This window comes from Neopelma chrysocephalum, unplaced genomic scaffold (genome assembly GCF_003984885.1).
Source record: "Neopelma chrysocephalum unplaced genomic scaffold, ASM398488v2 Primary Assembly neopelma1_99, whole genome shotgun sequence".
Lineage (NCBI taxonomy): Eukaryota > Metazoa > Chordata > Aves > Passeriformes > Pipridae > Neopelma > Neopelma chrysocephalum.
The window spans coordinates 468,035-490,998 of NW_020897762.1; the positions used below are offsets into that span (position 1 = coordinate 468,035).

Below are 22,964 nucleotides of genomic sequence, written 5' to 3' on the forward strand. Positions count from 1 at the left end.
GCAGTCTATGTCTGTGTATGTCTGTAGGTCTCCAGGCTTTAGCAGAGCTGAGTGCCAGGTGCTCCTCTGCAGTGGGAGCTCATCTGAGCCTGGCCCTGAACTACTCTCAGCTGTGTGGCTTCTGATTGACTTAATTTTGTCTCCCTAATGGTGCCAGTGAATTGCACTTCTGTTGGTATCTGAGATGACAATGTTTTTAAAGTCTGTACAAACACAAACAGCATGCTTAGAAATTGGGAACTGCTTGGATTCATTATTACAAAAATATTCTTCTGTCCAAAAAAAGGAATGCAACTATTATTGACTTACTTAGTATTGCTTGCTCTACATATTTCTTTGTCTGAATTCAGAAATCAAAGTACTCCAGGGTATTGGGAAGTCTTTCTATTTTCTATATTAATTTTTGTTTTGCCAGCTTTGAGCTCTTCTTCTTATTATTCCAGATATTAATAATTTGCTAGGTTTCCAAAAGTATCAGGATGCAGAGGTATCAACCACCCAGTGGGTATAGTGCAGACCCAGCCACATGGCTCATGCTGCTGTTTTGCCAGCTGGGAACAGCTGATACAGCTTGGTGTAGCTCCCAGACAGGGTTATTTCGCCCAAAATATGCTGTATGTTTGAGAGATTTCAGGGACTACAGGAGTAGGAGGAGGAGTCTGTCAAAGGAGTGAAGCTGCTTGTGAGAGAAAAGCATAGGATACAAAAGCAGAAATTCCCCAACATAGGAGAGTATTATGGAAAAGTGTTGCTATGTGTTTATATGTGGGTTTTATTCCTCTTAAGTAAATTACAATGATCACTTTTGTGAATAGTGTACTTTGTAAATAATACGCAGGTGTCTCAGAGCCTTTCGTTGCCCCAGCACAGCCATTATTCTGTTATGCAAGGAGACAGGCTTCCATAGTTTCTGCTAAGTAGTTATTTTTTTGATCATTTATTGATGATTTCTAAAAGAATGGAACTTTTTGTCTTCCTTCTGGTATGCTGCTCCTCTTGCCGGAAGTATACAGTAACAAACAAGAAACAACAAAAAAAAGATCATTAACCAGTATTCCACATATTCTCATATGAACCCAACACTGCCCATTCTTAGTCTCAGTAGGATGTTTGAGCTGGAAGATAACATCGAGGTGTTTATATTTTACTGGCATTGTATATTATCTTCTGTCTTTCTGTGACCTTCACAATGCAATAATGCATTGCCTTTCTTAAAAAATAAAGAGTTTCCAAGTTGCTGTTTTCTTAGAGAATGAACTCCACCTTTATAGTTGTGCTTTATTTTGTCACCTCTCCGTGTTATTACATTGGATTGTTTCCCTCTTGTGACTTCAAAATTGACTTTTTCATGCACCTTTCACAAAACGGGATGTGGCAACTCTGGCAGTCACATGGATGTAAAATACCTGGAGGCATAACTGAGCCTTACACATTTTAAACTCTGATTATATAGTCAAAAGCAGAAAAGTTGAGCAATTAAAATATTTGCCTTGGGATTCCTGCTTTACCATCCACAAAACTCCACATGTTCATACGAGACACAAGTAATACCAGATCAGACTTTTACTATTAAATGGCTGTTATTTATTCAGTATCTTACCAAAGTGTGCTTCTCTTTGGAACAACTCATTCCAACCTACGTCTGAGCTGTTTCTGTCTGCTCCTGTAATAGGTATTTCTCTTGGATTATATTGTCTCTGCTAATTTAAGAATTATTTATTCTTCTGCAAGAACATTTCTATGTGGTTTTGGGGTAACTCGTATTATACGAAGCATGTAGGTTTTTTTGAGGAAAATGTTACAATCTTTGTAAGAAGTGGCTATTAGCATGTTCTGACATTTAAAGACATTTTTTTAGAAGTTGGTTGTGTGTCCGAGTAGAAAGCACAATCCATTGTGAAATCAGTCATGGACCTAAGCACCTTGAGAATATTCTTTTCAGGGGCAAAAAGAAGTTTTCCCTCCTCTACTTATGTAGCTAAAACCACGTAGGGCCAAACCTGCAAAGCTTAAAAGGAGAAAACATTTCAACACTTCTAATACACTTCAGTTTCTGGGAGAGTAGGAGTATGTACTTAAACTTGCACGTGAAGCAAAATAAAACTTGAAAGGTCAGGGACCGTCTATTTTTGTTTGGATTTTTGGGGGTTTGGTTGTTTTTTTCATATGATTAACTTACAAATTTGGATTTTTATAGGCGGTTGGAACCTGAAAAGCCAACTGCTGTCAGTGTCCCACAAAGATATGTAATAGATTCATTTCTTAGGAAGACTGAACTCGATTGCCAAGTGTATCTTATTCTTTACAGCATTTGAGGATATGTAGTGGTAGGAAAATCTTCTTGCACATGTCTGACTTCTTCCCTTTGCAATGGCTACCTGCACTCTTGTGTCCCTTTTCCTCTACACCAGATAAGTCCAGAAGGTTTCATAATGAATTACCGAAGATCATCTTCACTGGGAGAATTTTACTTCTTCCTGGTTCATGTCTCTTATGCGTTCTCTGACCCCGATAATCCAAAGCTGCAAAGGATAAGATGATCGTTAATACAATAAGTAGATACTAAGTGAAAATGTAATTTGACGTTATTCCAAAATTCTTCTGCCTTGATATCTGTGTCCAGCTTTTGGATGCTTGCAAGCTTAATGCCGTGTTCTTTTTCTTCACTTCAGAATCACCATTGAACTGGAATTTGGATTGTCTTGTCTTGTTTGCTTTGACTTTTTTAATAAGATCACTTTGATAAAGACATGGTGACATCTGAGTTATCAGATAAGATGATGATGTGTTTGTAACAAGTGAAAGTAGCTCTGCCCCCAAATACACCTGTTTTTTCGGAGTCACTGAAGCGTATTTGTGTCCCCTACAATGCTCCCCCCATGGGACCTTGTGGGAGGTCTGTGTGTTGCTGGGTGCATGTAATAGGTGAGCCAGCACTGAGAAGGCATTGACAGCTACACAAGGAAGTAAATCTAGACCTTTGTTGAATTGGGGTGTTCACAGCTGCTGAAAAGTGATTTTTATAGTCAAAGTGAGAAGGGTACTTCAGAATACAGGCGTGGTGTGGCTGAGCAGCGATTCGTCTGGAAGGGTGGAAGCAAGTAGCCACGTTTATGTTTTGTTCTGTCTAAGATCTGTTGATCTTAGTAAGATCAACATCTTACTAACAACATCAACTACCCAAGATCTTGTAAAATTTGTTGTCTAAGATCTTCTTAGGTGTACATATACTTGATATTTTTGGGGGTATTTTAATTGATGAAGGGGATTGAGGACATGCATCTTCTTTGAAAAGAAAAAAAAAGTAACTTTTTAAGGAAAACCTAATTATATAATTTTGGAATAAGGAACAAATGAGGAGTCTTTCTATGCAATTGAGTTAATGTTACTAACTATAATTTCAAAAAGAAGAAATGTGATACTGTCATACAGACTTGAAAACCGGCTAAGGTATAAATGGGTTTTGTGCATAAGCTCATCCCAGTGGATTGAAAGGAGACTCGAGTCCAAAGTGTGACAAATGTTTCCTAATCATTATAGCCCAGCAGTGGAATGTTTTCCTTTGGCCTGGCTGCAGGTGCAGGTACAGGTACATTCAAGTACAATCATGCAACTGTAGAACTGCTCAGGTTGGAAGGGACCCAGAGAGATCATCTGGTCTAACCTTTTATGGGACAGGGAGACTGCATGAGATTATCTAGCACCCTGTCTAGTTACATCTTGAAAACCTTCTGCAATGGGGACTCTGCCATGCCCCTGAGATGGTTGTTTCAGTGATTGATTGTTCTTACTGTAAAAGATGTTGGTCTTACATAAAGATGAAACCTCCTGGTGCAACTTGTACCCGTTGCCCCCTTGGGCTCCAAGTTACTTCTTAATTTCTGGTTACTCCTGTTCTGTTTAGCAGAAGAGCATGTGCACCAGAGTGGATAAGTAGTTTTTACCATGCCAGTTGCATAAGTACTTGCACACCACATCATATATGTCAGCTTTCTTTAAGGATACATTTGAAAAAATAAAACTAGGGGAGGTTTAGGCAAACTTTGTATTCACCTTGACCACCGTTTTTACACAACAGTATGAATATTGAAAATTTAGCTTTATGAAACAGGTTGCTGTTAAGATACAAACAGTTTATATACCTTGACCTGGAGAACATTCCCAAAAGAAACTCCGTGTCCCTCACATTGCTCTCTGAACGGGCGCTGCAATAAACCTTGCATTGGGTATAACGAGCTGTAGTGTTGGTTATTCTAAAGGTATGATACAATAACAGATTATTGTTGCCTAGACCTGTGTAATCATTGGAACTCCCTGATCGTACTTTCCATTTTACACATTGTCAGAACCTTGGACCTTAATCTTGCTCTTTGATTGGCAGCTGCAGCTGGGGAAAGAGCACTTGTATTGTTTGTGAGAGTCGCATCTGTTCAACTTGATTCAGCTGAGAGTATTTGCATATTCTTAAGTATTTCTTCTGAGAGGGCCTAAATCCTTCTCAAGTGTTTGATGCATTTTTGAAATTCATTCATAAGGTATCTACATGCACTAATAGTTCTGTATAATATTGCTGTGCATAATCTGTCAGATAAGGCTAGTTTTTTAAACAAGGTATTCTTTGGGGATGACATATTACATTCTGACTTATTCTACTGGGCGGAAATGTCAAGTACTTTGAAAAAGGATGCTTGAATGTTTTGATTGAATTAGTATTCTTTATTCAACACAAATTGTCAACTGCAGTAAAATGTAGTCTTATTGTGAGAACATTTTTCAAAAGAGTTAACAGCAGGGCTTTTTTGTTTTATTTTTTGTTACTGGAGCTTTTATTACATATAATCGTTCTTTTGCTGCCGTTATTAGATGGAACAAGAGAGTAGATTCTTAGATGCATTTTAGATTAATTTGTCTGAATTGTTAAACCGTGGGCACTTTTATATTGAAATACAACTCAGGCTTTTCAAATAAAACTTTGGCTTTTATTTTCCTCTTTTCTTGCTCTTTATTTTTTCCTTGCAAAATTTTTATAAGTATTTTTGGAAGATCTGTCAAATTTAATTGCAGAAACCTGTCACTCTTTATAGTGTGTGTACAACACTAATGAGAAGTACCACTGCTTTGAAAAATATTCAGGTGTTCCATTTAAGAATTGAACACAACCTAGATGAGCTCATACCATTGCATAAAGAAATATATGCATGGTTGAAACCCATGACTTCCATAGGCTGGAAGCCATAATCCAGAACTATCCAAGTTTGGACAAAACTACTCCAGTTTGCCGTGAGAAGAAAACGAAATATATTTCCACTAGTTTAAAAGGATGTGTGCTGTGGATGCTACTTCAGCCTCAAGTCATTAAAGACATAGGATTGCATATGGAAGACCACTACCTATAATGAACAACCTTTTTTTTTTTTCAATTGCACTAAGAAAGATGCACCACCATCAGTGGCTGACCTATTTTAAGCAATGGTTTTCTGTCTCTAGGCAGGGCCATAGCAATGTCCACTGCCTGTATACTTGAAAAAAAGAATGACAGGTTTAATAAGTGTATTTTTTGTTTTGTGCACGTGCAGGTTTTAGTGTAACAGACCTTAACATTAGTTTTGTTTTTCTTTTGCTTTCAGGAATCTCCTTCTGGACGTAGAAAAGCACTTGCCACCAGCAGCATCAACATGAAGCAATATGCCAGCCCCATGCCTACACAGACAGATGTCAGGTTAAAATTCAAGCCTTTGTCTAAGAAAGTGGTATCTGCCACACTCCAGTTCTCGTTATCTTGTATTTTCCTGAGGGAAGGAAAAGCCACGTAAGTTGTTTTTTGTTGGTTGGGTGTTTTTGTAAGCCAGATAACCTGCTTTGTGTTACTTTTCAAAGAATTCTTTGGATAAAGAGGTCTTTCTGTATAGAATGGCAGAATTTGAGAGAATCCTTCAACATACCTATCATTCCTGCCATAGTTAGTTCCTTGACTGGGTAAAAGTCATTTCTTACTCTGATTTCAGTCTTGTGTTCTTCAGAGACAAATCACTTGTGCACTGATTACCACTCCCTTGACTTGCTCAGTTGGTTCTGTCCCTTATTTCAATGGCCTTTGAAGGGCAGAGGTTACAGATTGTTTTTGCAGATCCTGTAACCTCTCCTGCAATTTCTGTCAGATTCCAGATGTCAAATGTTGACAACTTCATGTGCATGGAGAAGGGATTGTTTGTCACCCATCCTTTTTCCTTTCTGTCTCTAGAATATGGCAATGTGAGAATGGCAGCACAAAAAGAGGTAGATGGGGAAACTACTGCTCTAGTAGTTCTTCTACCTCTTTTCAAATTTCTTTTTCCCTCCAAAAGAGTAACAGTTTACTTCCAGCTTTCAGTATTCTGAATGCATTTTGTAGACATTGCCCACTGCAATACCAGTTTTAAAAATGTTGCATGAGCAGCTTTCCAGGCTACCTTGTTAAAACATACATTTGGGGACACTAAAAGGCTTTTTGTCTGCATGCTTTGAAAGCCACAGATGCATTACTTACTATTAATTACTGTTACTGTTTCCCTTCACTGATTAACCTGTTGTGAAGCACATCTTGACATATCATATAAGGATGATACTTTGAAGTATTTAGCTTGTGATTTAACATGGTTAAAATGCAGCTGAAAATGAGAATGGAACAAATCAGTATCTGATAGCCTCTTTTTTTGAACAACCAGCATCCATGAACTATACAGTGAATAGCTATATTAGGCTCTTAGTGGGTTTTGAGGCCATAATGTGTAAAAGCTGATCCATTTAAGCTCACATGTAGCTTTTCCCATTGAAATTGGTATGTTTCAGGCTGAAGACTAAGTCAGGTAGATTGTAAGTTACCAGCAGTGCTTTCATACTGCCCTGAACCAGGGACCTGAAAAAGCTGTTATTTGTGAAAGCATTGGTTTCCAATATGTGTAAATAGACACTGTCCTACTAATGTTTTTTTTATCTTGTTGATGATTTCAGATATTTAGAAAAGGAATTTTAATTTCTATAACAGCATCAAGAGTTATAAATGAATGGGCAAACATTTTCACTTTAACCAAAGCAGACCAGAGAAGCATTTATCAGCCTATGTGGACTGGTTAAAAATTTTAGAAAGCTTGCATTAAATTGACTCTTCATGCAATGCAATATTATTTTTAGCCTTTAGAAATGTGTTAATAGGAAACTTTCCCTTCAGAAATTAATATACATGTGTTCATTTTGTTATTTCACTATATTCAAGATGAGATCTGAGATCATAGACCTCCCTGAAGAAAACATCAAAATATTTAAAGAATTTTTAATAATGTGGTAGTATCAGATGTGGTATTAACAGGCTGCATTCTAATGCTTGGTATGAAATTTGTTATTTAGGGATGAAGACATGCAAAGCCTGGCTAGTTTGATGAGTATGAAACAAGCTGATATTGGTAATCTAGATGATTTTGAGGAAGACAATGAAGAAGATGAAGAAAACAGAGTGAATCAAGAGGAAAAGGCTGCAAAAATTACAGGTTGGTTTTGCCACAGGCATGGTAAATTGTAGTTTCCTTTGCTAATTGTCAGCTGTTTTCCATGGGTTTTATCCTTATTTGTATTTAACTTTAAAAAAAACCCTACCAAACAAAACAAAATTTAGGGTAGCTTGATTGAAGAGGAACCCATCCATAACTCAACAAAGTTTAATATTTGTGAATTTGAGAGCATTGATTTCTGTGTGTGTGTGCTGGTTTTGGGAGAGAATGCACTAAGCAGGTAGTATTTTAGGGAAGCAAAGAACCAGTGTGAACAGAGGAATAGAAAAAGCGGAGGAATAGGGTCAGTGAGTGAGAAGACAAGAGGGATAGGCTCAAGTGAAATAATGAAGACAATTTGTGAGAATAACTGTGAAATGAGTTGTGCCATGGACAGATGCTGAGGTTCTGCTCAATAACATGGCAATTCCAGGCAGCAGACTTCTGCCTTTTGGGTGGGAGTGTCTCATGGAAATGAAATTGGGAATCTGTTAAAGGACTTGAATGGAATTTGATAATAAGGTTGTTTGAAGTGAGTGTAACCACATTTGAATTGCTGATGAAAATGCTTAGTGTGTCCAGGATAGCTGAACTAATCGATGCAAGTCAGATCAGGATGAGATGGTGTTAAATTGTTGGTAGAGATCAGTATGTAGTACTGCTCTAGGTGAGTTCTGTAGGAGCTCTTAGTGTAAAGAATCAGGAAAAGAAAATTAACTTCTGGTGCCAGACTTCCTAACTTCCAATGCTTTTAAAAAATATCTGAAATAAAAGGATCCTTCTCTAAGGTGGGGAAGAGTATCCCGAACACAGAAGTGAATTGTCAAATCTGTTCTTGAAAATTCAGAGGAACATTGGTTTGGCATTATGAAACATTGCTTTCATCACTTCTTTTTGAGCTTTCATTGCAATCAAAAGGTTCAGCCTGAAGCAGTTATTACTTAGTTACATTTAGTGTTGTGAAAGGATGCAAATATGTTTTCTCTATGCTTTACATATTCAATTAAACATTTGTACCCTGACCAAATCTTTACTTATGCTCTATGTGTCTGGCACAGAACAGATTGGAAAGTCCAGAATGAAATATTTGAGAGACCAAGAAAATGTACTCTTGGTCAGGGAGCAGTGATATACCAGTCTGGTCACACTGAAATTATTCTGCAGACTTGACTCCTTTCCCAGTGTAACCAGAATATTTCAGATCAGAACACCAAACAAAACCTGACGTGTTCATCAGGCCCCATGGGATAATCAGAGAAGGGCAAATAAAGGAGAGGCAATGTAAAGTCTATAGAAACTACTGTGCACAAGAGTTTCATTGAGATCTGCCTGGATACTGCACTGAGGACTGCTACAGAAAACCCATATGCAGAAGAACAGCAGCTGAAAAGCATCAGATCTTGTTTCTCAATTTTATTGATTTTGCCAACAAATGACTCCTGAACAAGCAATAAGTTTAGACTAGTCCACTATCCTTTGGCTATGGAGTGAACATCCCTGGAGATAGATGGGAAAGGATGAGCTGTCTGATGTGCAACACAATGTCCTCGCTCAAGGTGTTTTGGAGTCATTTCAGCTTTTCCATCTGTTGTTGCAAAGGCCAAAATTATCTGTTCTAAGCAAACAGTACAATACCTACTTGAAATACTTCTGAAATACACTTTTTCTGCACATTGCTCAGCCTGTTCTGATACTGTTTTCCAATGATACAGGATGGGAGGGTTGGGTTGGTTTTTTTGTAGATGAATCATTAAGGAAACTTTAGGAGGGAAATGTCAGCCTTGGATTTTTCTTCTTATGTTGGCTACAATAGCTGAGTTGCATTTTCCCACCCTAGACAAGGAGAAGGATGTTGAAGGGGAATGAGTGCACGTAGTTTCCCAAGCAAATGGGAGAACATAAAACATAGGGCAGTAAGTAAACATTAATAAATAAAATGTAAAGTATCTATTTCAACATGTGTTTGAGATTGATTTCATAGGCAGTTGGAATGACTTCTGTAATAAATGTAATGAATGGGGAAAACTAATAATGCACAGGGAGAAGAGCTGAGGAACCAAGGGAGAAAGAGGTAGGAATCATTGTAGAAAAACAGGAGGAAATTTAGAAGAAAATGTAGAAATTTATAAGAAAAATTTAGAAGGAAGTGTAACAAAGCTGATGTAGCGAAGTACTCTTTATAAAATTTCTTTCAAAAATAGTGTTCACACAATGCCATAAAGTTAATTGAGGAAGTTACATAACCCTTTTGAAAGCTTGCTGCTACCAACATTTTCTCCTCTGCTGCTGTGTTGGGTGTTGGCAACAAGGAGCCGGAATGCTTCACTGACTCAGAGTTCCCTGCGGCAAATCCCTCACCTCGGTGCGCCTGTTCTCCCAACTGTAAAATGGCTGTAACACTTCACAGGAACCATGGGAGCATTACATGGTTAACGTTGGCAACTGAGCTTTGAAAAAGTTAAGTTCAAGTAGCAAAGCAGAAGGGGTTGTTCTCCTACCTTTGGCTCGAGGTTTTCTCAGAGAAGCAATGGATGACTTGATGACTTAAAAGTTATCATTGTCGAGGCACAGCTGCAAGAGGTGCTGCAAATCTTTTATCACAGACACTGTTCCTTTCAGCAGTGTGCAGAAGTTTTGTTGGTTTTGTTTGTGTTTTTTTTTTTTATTGGGCCCAAAGTTACAGTTTTACAGGTGAACATTTATATCCACTGCTAGGACAACAAGGGAAATCTGCTATATGGGGCTCTAGATGGTGCAGGCGAGTTAGGAAATGCTGCTTCTCCTCCTTGATGTGTTGCTCAACTTTGAGTAGGTATCTGTGCTCCTGTTTTCTTCAGCTGTGAAATAAGTGGTGCAATTCTGACTGACCTTAAAAGCACTGTGGAGCTTGATGTGGTCAGCATGGGAGCTGTTGCCACTTCAACTGACCTTAAGATCAGACTGAAAGATGTTTTTTAAGTACTATGTTAATTTAAAGAAATCCCCCTCCATCTCAGGCTTTTCTCCTCTTCCTTCCCAGTCGTTCTTGTTTAAATTTTTCATGTGTAAAAGCAGTACATCCACCTGACTGTTCTGTTTTCTGTGAAGTTGAAAATTGTGTTTGTCACCATGAATTTAGTTTCAAATATTTTGTTTCTACACTGTTAATATAGATGGATTTAAACCTCCCAGAATTATCCTGTCCTTAGTCTTCGGTTGAAGACAAGGCATCCCAACATACCCGAAGAAATGTGCCTCGTAACTCACAAACAGGATAGTAATAAATGTGTTGCTTCTCTTAATGTTTTAATTGCTACTTAGAGCCTCATGCTGAAGTTAATAGTTGCCTGCTGCTCCATCTGCCCAGGAGCACAGTGACTGTCCTGAGGCACCACATGGAATCAGCAACATGCCCATGTGCTACCTATTACAGGAGTCTGAATCCCAGCATGTTTCAAGAGCAGGCTTCTGGACAGCAATATGTGTAACCCTTTCTGGCAATTTGCAAAACCATCCCTCTCAAGTAAACTTCTGATACATTTACTCTTTTTTGTCAGGATCACCAAGCTGCTTTTAAAAAAAAAAAAAAAAAGAAAGAGAGAAGAATGAAAAAAAAACCAAAATCCAAACCAGTGATTTATGTGACATACTTGTAGAACAAGCTAATGTATGTTTGTAGATAATGAGATTTATAAAAGATAATATAGGATATAAATCTCCAACCTACCATTTCCATACTCCAAAATATTACATAAACCATTTAATATTGTAATGAGAAACATTGTAGTGCATATGGGTGTTTAGGTTGGCAGATAGGACCAGGTGATTCAGACCACATCAAAGAACTCCCTCTTTTTAAAGCTCTGAACTTAATTTGTTATTTTCTGACAATAAAAACTGAATTGTAATTGTTTTGGGGTTTTTTTCACATGCTGTCATAATAGATTGTAAATCATGTCAGCATCTCAGCCTGTTTTAAACTAGTAATTCGTTAGTACTACTGTTTTATGAGGTCAGCTCTGTTTTATTTGAGTACAGGAAGGTATTTTCCATTGTGTATCTTGAGTCTTAAAAATTCCCAGAAAGTAGTATTGTATTGTTCAGATCTCTAAGGTGTATATATGATTTTATACTGAGAAAGCTAAGTTTTGGGGCAGTTTTGGTGTCATTTTTTAGGATCAGAGTCTTGTTTGTCAGAGCTAAAAATAAGGAATTGAAGATGGTTGAATTAACTCTATATCGACAGATAGAAGTGTAATGGCATGTAAGGAGATTTGTGCTTTAAGGTCAGGAACAGTTAGAAGGTGTGTTACAGAGGAATTATGCTGGTGGTTTGTCACTGTCAGCATATAGTGCGTCCGATAGGTATTGCCAGAGTAGATAATTTTTCTTGGTAATTTGCATATTGGCATATCTTTGTAAAGCAGTTTGAATTTGGCAAGGAAATTTTTGACCATATGATGTAAATATTTTCAGATTCTGGACTGCTTTGGGCTTCACGTTCTTTGTGCTGTCCATTAAGGCATGAAATTAGGAATGGTGTCAGTGTTAACTATGAAAAAGCATGAAAAAGCCCCCTCAGCCAGGAAGTTCTGGGTGGCTGTGGGCACCAACATGAGTTGGGACAGTTATGATACTACTCAGTTTTTACCTCAGTTTGATATTTTGCTCCCTGAAACTAGTTCAATAAATAAAGATGGACTTTTGCTTTCCCAAACAAAAGCCAGATGAGAAAAAGTTTAAAACAGCAGCGAACTAAAAGTTGTACTAAGAAGTAGCTTTTTGTGTACACAAGAAATTGAAGCGTAAAGGAAATACAAGAATGACTGGCACGAGAAGTGTGCAGTAAAGGTGTCTACAGCTTCGACTTCACTGGTGACACCAGAAGACATCATCCCTTTATTTCATTGGGAAAAAACAGGAGATGGAAAAGACTCTTAGTGGGGCAGTGATATTCAACAAGCAGGATCATCTCTTCTGCACAGGTTTCTCCAGCCTGTTTGTCAGCTGGAAGGATGAGTACGGGTGTCCCCTCTCCACAGAAGCCTGTGCTTGATGTCTCTCAGACATGCCTCAGGCTCAGTCCCCATTACTGCAGAAGCTGCATTTGTCAGATGCTGAGGATGGGACTGCATTAGGGGCTAGCAGAGAAGAATTTGTCCCCTTGGGCCATAAGCCACTAAGACCTAGTTGGTTTTTGTTTCTTTCCTTCCAGAATTGTGGAGGCATCAACAGCTTGGTTATAATTAAACTTTAATATGTTTTAAAAATTACTAGTTCATGGCAATTCAGACCTCTCTACTATGGATAGAAGGTGAAATAGGATTTTACCAAACAGTAAGGTGTTACTTACATGGCATGACAGTGAAAATTCAACCAACATACATACATTCAGTTTACATTTTCATGGCACAATACTGATCATATATTTTAGAACTACTTAGATAAATTCAGCTTGTCATAGGTCAGAATTTAATGGTGACTAATTGTAAAAAATAATCAGTGTGTGTGTATAAATAAATAAAATATTTAAAATGTATGTTGTATATATTAGTTTTCTGTAGCCTTAAGAGTTTGGGAGGGAGGTAAATTGTTCTGGACCTGTTTTGTGTTGATTGACAATGGTTTAATATACAGGTTTTCTTCACAAGCAGGAAAAGTCTTTAAATTGTATCTAGTTCACAGATCTAAGTTTTGAACTGATGTGCATACTCGTCCTCATAAAACTAATTACTGTTGCTGACACCAAAAATCTAGGTTTTGTTTATGTCTGTTAACTGGGTTTCACCTTAAATTATCACTGAAGCACCTACACAGGTACTTTGCTGTAGTTATATAATTGTAAGGACTCGTTCTAAATCTCTTCTTTTAATTAACTCTAAGTGTCTTCTCTTTTGCCCTCTCTCCCTCGCTCTCTCTCTTTGTAGTAACAGTGTTCGTTCCACTTCTGTTTCATTAAATGCCCTTGCCTTACGTTTGTCTTGACTGGCTTCTATTTACAGAAATTGTAAACCAGTTGAATGCTCTGAGCAGCTTAGATGAAGATCAAGATGACTGCATAAAGCGAGCAAATATGCCTTCAGCTAAATCAGCCAGTTCCTCTGAAGGTCTATGAGCTTTCATCCTTTCTTTCTGTTTCTGATTGTATTTACTGTGACCCATTACCTTTTGACTCCTGCCTGTATTCAGCTGTCAGTTTTATCTCTGTGCTTCCACCCAGCATGACTCTCAGTAATTTGTAGTGCATCCAACAGGTAACAACATGATAGAGAAAGAGCCTGTCTCCGCTACAGCTCCGTTGTCATCTGATAATGAACAAGAAAGAAAAAAAATTAAAAAAAAAAAAGTAAAAAACCCCCACCAGACCCTAAGCCTAAAACATTAGTTTTATAGTCAGTAATACCTGACCTCTCCAACGTGACAAAATGTCCCCTCTCTGCTTTTATGTTCATGTTACATCCAAAAATTTAAAATTTCCTGCCGATAGTTAACATGTATTTGTAGAACCAAAATAACTGTATTTAACTTGTTAGATGTTCTGCAACATTTATTTAATGAAGAAAATAAAATACTTTCTTAGTAGTTATTTCTGTTACATAATTTTCTGATCAGCAAATAGAAGTTTCATTCATTTCACTTTTTTTTTCCCTTTGTTGGTGTACCTACTGGAGTGTGTTAATTTAGTCGTGCAGTTCGTGCCATACCCTGGTGCAGTGTTACAAGGAACTGTTGACAAGGAGCTTTTTGAGCTTCAAGGACGTTAGATGAACAGTTTGTATCTATATTAAAACAATGTTCTAACTTGTTTGTAGAGCTTATCAATAAGCTTAATTTTCTGGAAGAAGGGGAGCAAGACCTGGCCAACTCCAGCACAAACCCTTTTGGTGATCCTGATGCAGCAGAATTGAATCCATTTGGAGACCCCGATGTAGAAGGTAATGAATTTGTTTTACTTAATTCATTGCTATTTGCAAATGCTTAGTGACACATGATTTGTATTTCTGTAGGACTACAAAGGAAAAATTTTATTTTGATTAAATGGAATTGTTGCATGCAGGGCTGAGGTAGCAATAGCAGTGATCCAGTTGCCACTGGAAAATTGATTTATCCTTTGAGTCTCATGCTTTGTATTGAGGCACATCCTGTATATTTGCCACTGGGGGCTACTTGTTGAACCAGAGACTTTTGGACGTGTCAGATGTGTTACTTGTACTCTACTCATGTGGTATGAATGAGCAACACACACTGTCAAGCAACTCTATTCCACGTGGGTGATGGCTAATATGATAATTTCCTTCACTGCAATCTTCACTGCATCACAGATATTCTTGGTTAACACTAATCTTCATTATTACAATTTAATTTTCTCTCTTTTCTTCTTCCTTTTTTTTTTAATGTTTTTATGGCTTCCTCAGTTAAGCCTCCTGGCATCGTGCCTTGTGCCACATGCTAGGTGTTAATCCCCTTTCCAGACTGACATGCCCATTCTTGTTCCATTTGAGTGAGATATACAACCCTTGTAAATTTTTAATCTGATAAGATTTCGGCCGTAAGACCAGAAAGGAGCACCAGGACAGCAAGCATCTCTGCTGTCCTCAGCTCCATGCCCAGATATGCAGGCTCCCATCTGCTGGATGTGTGACTTCTGGCTTGCAGCTGCTCGAAAAGCCAATTCATAGTTAATTCCCAAGTTTGAAGCTGTACTCTGCCTTTCCTGTTCAAAGCTCCAAGACTTTTCTTCCTCCAGAAAATACCAAGCCACTGTCATGGCAATGAAGAAGAACCACACTGAGTAGGAGCGGTCCAGGGTGCAGCCATGGGATTTCTAATGCCAGGTCTAATGAGGATGCACTTCTGAGCTGCAGTTTCCACCTGTGGTTTCTCACTTTCTTTGGACAAGCTGAATGTTTACTCACAACAGAGTTTTTCTGCCTTCAGATTCCACAGAGGCCCATGTGGGTGGTGATCAAGTCCTGTCATACTTTGACTGTGGTGTAGTCTCACAGCTTGTATTTCTGAAAGAGGGATATTGCCCTGTCTTCTGTATTGAGCCATTGAAGCTGTAAAGTCACTACCCTGGGCACCTTCTCCCTCCTATAAAGTTGTCAGATGTTTCTGGAGCTGCAGAAGTGAGTTGTTTCATCTTTGTAGGTACCAATATCTATGGATTAGATTCTGGTGTCCTAATCTTTGGCTTTGTTTCCTCTCTGTTCCTTGATGGTGAATTCTCTTAGGATCATGGAAGGAGGCAGAATAACTAGGAATATAAATCACCTATTTTCACACATCTAGTAGTCCACACACAACTTGCTCTAAGAGACTCAGCCTATATTCCTTTCTCCTTTCTCTGCTCTAGAAAGAAGAGCTCTCTTCTCCATGGAGAAAACAGTACGAGTCCTGTCCTACCTAAACTGCTGTCTCCCAAACCCAGCTTTTCTTTCCTTTCCAGAGAGAACCCATTCTGGCAGAAAGCAATGAGTGTTCTGGTCACAAAATACGGGGGACTAAAGACTCAGTTCTTTCTCATTTTAGGGACAGAGAATGATAAACTGGTGTTGTTTCTTAGCACTGGAGTAGCTTGATACCTCATGGCAAGCTCAGTATGAGCAGCCTGCATCCAAAACAGCAGCCAGCTTATGTTCCTAATACACTCTCAGTGTATGAGGGGCATGTATTTTTTCAGTTGATTCTGGTTCTTTTGGTGACATCTAGCCTATGCTGTCATCCTCAGTCATAGCCATCGACACTTTTCCACTTTTCTGGGTCTGTCTCTGATCAGACTGTTGGGTCTCCTCTGCACAGCTGTGGGCAGCAGTGCTGAGTTGGGTGTGTGTGTACCAAATATTCCTCCCACACACTGTCGCTGTCATGCAGCAGTCAGCGTACAATAACATGACAGTGATTGTGACAAACAGGGTGTCACTAGATTCTTCCCAATGTGTCATAAGATGTTTTTTTATTTGGGAGGGATGCACCTTCTGTCAGGCTCATGTGACAATAGTTGTCTTCCTGGAACACTAAAGCAGACTGGAAGATCTGAGGGCTTTCAGGCTATCAGGCAAAGAGTGGGACATCTGGTGTGGCATTTTTAAAGCTTTTACTGTATGATTAGTGGCTCCTCAGGGATTCTTCTGTTCACCTCAGGCACCCCTGAGAAGCACTGGGTCTTCTACTCCAGACCTGTAATGAGCACTGGTTGTGTTCATCTCCCTTTTCTTGGCCTTCTTGACATGTGCCTTTTCTCCAGTCCTTCACAAAAAGTTGAGGAAGGGAAAAAAAGGTGCTGAGAAAAAATAGAGAAGATGAATCTTCAGTAACAGCAGGAATCTGCTGTATATCTCTATGGCTAATTGGATCAGTGTCTACATGGGGAGCACCAGGACCTTACCATTTTGGGGAGATTTACCTTTGGTTTGGACTACATTTTGAACTATACAATATCACCGCTGTTCTCATCCTGTTGCCCAACTGCAGAAGGCTGCCCTGTTTGTTTCCCATTATTCACTCATGGTTTAGGACATTCCTTCTATTTTGAGACCTCAGTGGAACTTTCATTACTGACATCTCTTTCTAGGAAACTCTTTGAAACTATGCCTGCTTGTTTGCTTTTGTATCCTTAAGGGAATGTAACCTTTTTAGTGGCCACCCCAGAAGCTCGGAGAGCATGACAGAGGTTCAGGAGTTTAAGACAGACTTTCTCCTACAGGCTTAAAGAGTCACATTACTTGTTTCACTTGTCTTGTGATCTGCTTAAATCAAGAGATTAACCTTTTATGCGTGCAGGGATGAAGTATTTTTCTATTCACTACATGTTAGTCTCTTTATCTTTTTATCTGGACAAGGCTTAATCTGGAATTTAGACTTTGCGAAAGTTCAGAGTCTTCTGTAGAATTTGTTACTTAATTTCCCCAAGATGTGCAGAGCAGCCAGCTGGAGCCTCCTTTCCTGAGTACTTTGCCATCAGATGCGAGGAGGCATGATGTGCCATTTGGCAAAGATATTCCAAGGATATTCCTATCAAGCCTGTACCGTGTGTGCTTGGAGTCACTCAGGGTATGAATATGTATGTATTGACAGTCACTCAAAGGGAAAGGAGGATTACTTGCCAGTAGATACTTGTTTCCTAGACAGATATTTCTTGTGCCTGTTCACAAACCAGCTACTTTCCCTCTATCTTCCTAATCCCATAATCATCTAACCCTGGGAATGCGGGGTGGAGAGAAACTAAAGGCGTGAGCGCTCCCAGCATCCGTGTGCACACTGTGGGTGTGGTGCGTGGCAGAGGGTCATCAGCAAGCTGGCTCTAGATGCTGCTGGGATTTAAAAAGTCCTTAGTGTAAATGGTCTTATACACACAATGGAGTGAATGTGCATATGAAAAACTCACCTCAAAAAAGTCTTCAGATGTGTTTCTTGGTTGACGTGTCAAATTGAGGTTTATTCCCTCTGTATCTAGTAGGTCAGCTAGACATTAGAAATCTGGGAAAATCAAAAATAGTCTCTTTGAACAGCATATCTCTGCAACTTTATTCCAGACAAGCAGTAGATGATCATATGAGGACTACCTTTTGGATTTTTAGTCACAGTAGAACAGAACTCTAAAATCAGTTAATTTCTCTGCAAAATATTTACTTGGGGAAGTCAACATCTACAAAAAATGCAAATAGAAAAGAACAACACACTTTCAGCACTCTAGATTTTTTTTTTTAAGTAGGTGGGGAATACAAATTTTGAAGTTGCCTATGACCAATACAAGTTTCCTTCAATGCACTCGAGATGTGAGGCTAACTTTTTGCTGGCACCCCTTGCCATTTTAGAACAGCATTTACTTCATCAGTGTATTTCTTTACCTTGTGTGTGGACTTCTGAGCTCACTGCAGCATGTAAACTGTCACAATGCAGCACCAAACCCAGAATCCTTCTAGGATATCCTACAGAGAGAGCAGCACAGGAACTAATAGAGAGGAGAACTAATAGAGACGGAATAGGCTCTGTCCCTTCTCCTGTTTCTTACTGAAAAGTAATGTGGGTGTATTAATAAAAGACATAGAAAATCATCAGTGGTTTGTGGGCATGCCAGTCATGATGCTTTCTAGAAGTACCGGGCAGTACATTTTTACCCTGTGCTGTTTGTCAGGCTGCTCACATCCCCACCGTGCCTGTGCTCCTGCCGGTCGGGCAGTGAGTGGCGTAACTGAGTATCTTTCACATGTGGCCTGTTCTTTCATCCTCTGCCAAGGGGAAAGTGGTATGTGTGATGTTTTGGTGGAGGTTTTGTTTGGTTTTAAGGGACGTGTCACAATATGTTTGTGTTACAAAAGGCAAGTGGGTTGAAGGGCAGGGTGATTTTTGGAGATGCTCTGGCTGATTGTGCAGATAGGTAGTGCCAGAGTGATTACTATCATAAGCAGCCTTTCTCAGTGGAGTTAGGGCAAGTAATGTTTCCAGAATCTGGCACAAGAGCAGCTGGTGCTTCTGCTTTAGTAATAATTTTACCTCTCTTCTTGTCACTCCTACCCCTGTGGCTTTATTACTTAATCATGCAAAATTATTTTGTGTTTGACCCTTGAAGTGCCAAACTGAAAGCATCTTTTTCTTTTTTTCCCTTTCCTTTTCTTTTTTTATTTCATTTATCATTATTTTTTAATTTATATCAATGTAAAGAACTGCAATTAAAAAAAATAGTTCCAATAAAGACCGGACTCCTGTGTTTTCAGCTGTGATTAATGATGAGGGGGAAGCAGGGGAATCTGTGTTGACTTCTGAATGTGAAAGCAGCTTGAAGAGGGAAATAAGCCCCTTCTAAGCTGTTGTATGTTTAGCCCCCCAAAATGCACTTCCCAGCATCATTAGGTCCTTGAGAAAATAAGTCTTTGTTACAGAAAAGGTGACAGTGGATGTGGTTTTAAGAGCAGTGCTGTTGAGTCACAGTCCTAGCAACTGAATTTGTTATAGAGAGGCTCCTGAAGTGATGCCAGATTTGACACAAAAGCTAGTCCTAAAGAGTTTCAGAGACCCCATGGGAGAGAGCCTGTTTGGGTTCTCCAGTGGGGACACTGAAGGAAGAAGAAGGAGGGGAAAAATAGTATCCTGGATGGCAAGAATAGAGAGAATGAGTAGCCAAGTTAAGTGGGTTCTAGCTAAGCCTGTACAAAATTCTTCCTGTAAAAGTGTCTTGAGAATGACATTTTTAGAAGCTTTTTTAATTTTAGTTTGGGTGTCAGATTTTGTGGAAAATTTTAATTAATAACAAGCCAGAGGTGTCTGAGCACTGATATGCAATGCTCTGTGTGTAAGGCCAAACCTGTAGTTACTGTTGAACCAATGAAAAAGAGAAAGAATTTTGTCCTAATTAGAGTTACAGCACTTGATCCATAGTGTTGAAATAGAAAGAATTGCAAAAACCATTTGCATTGCCCCTTAAAATGTATCAGATTTAAACAAGGATTTAACTCGTTGTTTCCAGGAGACGCTTAAAAGCAAATTAAAAGTAAAAGCTTACACTGTGGTTTTAAGAGATTGTTTCCCTGAATGTTTTTAACTTCAGGGTATATTGCTGACTTTCCTTCTTGTAATATTTATTTGAATGCTGGTTGTGAGTTATCAGCAAGTTTCACTCAGATATGATAATGTGTATTTATGAACAGAGTCAGGTGCAGGTGCAATGATCCATCATGTGGACTTGCAGAAGCAGCTATTTGTAGTTGTCCACTCTCTTGATAAAATACTTTGATATTTGAGCGAAGTTTAAAGTAGTAAAAAGTTTGGTTAAAGCTTTGTCAATAAGCTACACTATTTGAATGAGACATCTGTCATTTTTTTTACATTTCGTTAGGTTATTTTTGCTTTTTGTGTGAAACTATCTTTTGAGAGATCTCCAAAACACTTCTGCTTGGTCTAGTTTGTCAGATTACAAAATGTGGGGGTAACATTTGGGTAGTATTCTGACTACCATAAGCTTCAAAGCAGGGTGTCTATATGGTAAGGGGGAAATTTGACTCACCTGATTTTAAAAACAGTTTGGACATAGACCTGTAAGATTTGGCTGTAAAAGGGTCAGCTCAACTGCAGATACCCACACTGAGGACATCTCAGGGCAAGCAAGTGCAAAACTTTTTCTTGCCATGACCAGCTGCATTGGATACTAGCATGATGAAAGTAAGTCTGTATAGAATCTTCAGTTTTAGCTTAAAATAAATGAAAAAATACATTTTAAATTTTGGGCTTTGCTCTGATATATTTAATCTGTAGTACTGTCAAAGAATTCTTGCTTGATTTGATCATATTTGTGTTTTTAATAATTTCTACCTAAAATGGTTTATTTTCCCCTGTCAATTAAGTTATAGACCTTCAATATTATTTCACTGTGGCTTTCTCTGAAAGACCTTTCTTACAAGGATGTGGGCTTATGAGCAAATCACCACACATAAACTGGGGTGTGAGCTTAGTACACATCACCTGCTGTGCAGTAACTACTCTTTCTCCCGGGATAAGTACTCAGTAGTTTATTCCCTTTTCTTAAGGAATAAGCATGTTGTGTTTACTCTGGGGTAGGAGTGAACACATGCACTGACATACTGCAAATACACCCCCTGATTTTTCCTGCGGTAGTTTGTCTATATGATCATCTGCTCAGACACAGATGAAATGTTGCTTTACGACACTCAGGTGAGGCTTAACCAGTTTAAGCAGTAACAGAACCTATATTTTAGGTTTAGCTAACACTGTTATTGCACCCTGATTATTTGGTTTTTTACTGTTAGTTACAAACATTTTGATTAATTAGTTGTTCCTCTCACGTATTCTCACTCGACTCTTCTCTGGCTGCAATTACATCTCCCCCATAACTTTTTTTTTCCTTCTTAAATATGTTATCCCAGAGGTATTACTCTCAGTCCTGATGGGCTCAGCCTTGGCCAGTGGTGGGTCCATCCTGGAGCCAGCTGGCATTGCCTCTGTCGGACATGGGGCAAGCTTCCAGCAACTTCTCAGAGTAGCCCCTCCTGTAGCCCCTCCACTACCAAAACCTGGCCGTGCAAACCCAATACAAACCTGCAGTATTGTCTGGCAAAGAATAATTTTATTTTGTTTCACCCAGCTGAACTCGACCTCAATCTTGGATGAGTGATTTATCTCCTGAGGGTCCACACTGGGCTTAGATAAGATTTTGATTAATTTTTTCTGTTATTCCAGACAAGCTCATTTGATTTCTACTTTCTGACCATAGAGAAATGATCGGAAATGGACCCTTAGAAAGTGTGTAGAAGAAAATCTGATAATGTAGTCTTTGAGGTTCAAGTGCAAAAATCAAGAAGAGCATTAGAACTGTGAGATTCTTTCTAAAATGAAATCTTTCCAGTCCCTGGTAGGTTTCTGTTGTACTGAGAAGAGCTAAAGCCTTTCCTGCTCTGAGCCTTTGCCCTGATCTAGTGACTAGTGACTACTCCAGTGCATAGATAGGTGAAGTTTCTACCTGCAACTAGGGATCATATTCCTGTCCAACTAGGAATGGCTCTTGTTCACACTGTAGGTTATAGCTGGTCACACCTTGGGCTTTGCTAATGCCTGGAGACGGTGAACTGAACGTTTACTGTCGGGTAGAGAACACTCATATTTTCTAGCAATTCACCAGGATTAGCAGTTTCAGTACATCATCCATCTAAACCCACATAAAAACACTGCTGTTTCTTTTGCTGCCTCTTCCATTTGTTAGTTGTGTGACTGGTGATTTAGTGTTACCAAATATTTCTTTAGTGAAGAAAACCACTTGGAACTCCATCTTTTTATTGTTTAGACTCTTGTTACAAGTAACTTTTAGAGTTCCTCTGTTAAGGCTTAAAGATATGTTTAGTCCAATTTAGTAACCATACATCTGAAAAAGAAGCACTTTTCATTAAGAATAATGTGAAAATGGTCATTGAAAGTTAGGTTTTAATGACATTAGGTTGAAGTTCCTATTTGCACAGATTTTGAAAGTGCATCACATCCAGTATTGAACTGAGCTTCTCATTAGTTGATGCTGCAGGAAGAGAAACAGTAAGATTAACATGACTAAGTGTCTTTGTAAGAAATGTTGTATTACTATATGGGGATTTGTATTATTCAATATCCAAATGCCATTCACTTTAGAGTAACAGACACTACAGAAAGGACCTTACACAGAGAACTGCATGCAGTTTAGGTTGCCAATAAGTTTTTGTTGTACAGCCCAAATAAAAGAGAAGCAGTTTGATTGTCTGTCTCTTTAGGGTTAATTTAAATTCATTTTTACTGTGCGACTGTGTATTGTTACCAGGAGCACACGTGTTTTGAAATGTAATTACTGGTCATACCTAATAACTGATTTTTAGTTCAGTCATTTTAAGAAATGAGAAGACCACCTACTTACTATCACCATTTTTAAATCCAGTTATGTTATAAAATACAGACTATCTTTTTTCATTATTAAAATAAATAATTAAG

General features: G+C 38.7%; 1 protein-coding gene across 18 annotated transcripts in view; it reads left to right on the top strand.

Annotated features, from left to right (window-relative positions):
• EHBP1 (EH domain binding protein 1) overlaps positions 1–22,964 on the top strand; it is a 212,143-nt gene that overhangs the window by 74,581 nt on the left and 114,598 nt on the right. For 14 of the 18 annotated variants that reach the window (XM_027694880.1, XM_027694879.1, XM_027694897.1 and 11 more), the window contains exons 6-9: positions 5,628–5,809; positions 7,384–7,523; positions 13,505–13,609; positions 14,315–14,437. In XM_027694880.1, coding sequence (XP_027550681.1) covers positions 5,628–5,809; positions 7,384–7,523; positions 13,505–13,609; positions 14,315–14,437 — 550 coding nt within the window. The remainder of the gene's footprint in view (positions 1–5,627; positions 5,810–7,383; positions 7,524–13,504; positions 13,610–14,314; positions 14,438–22,964) is intronic. The other 4 variants (XM_027694896.1, XM_027694888.1, XM_027694889.1 and 1 more) reach the window with 1 other exon arrangement.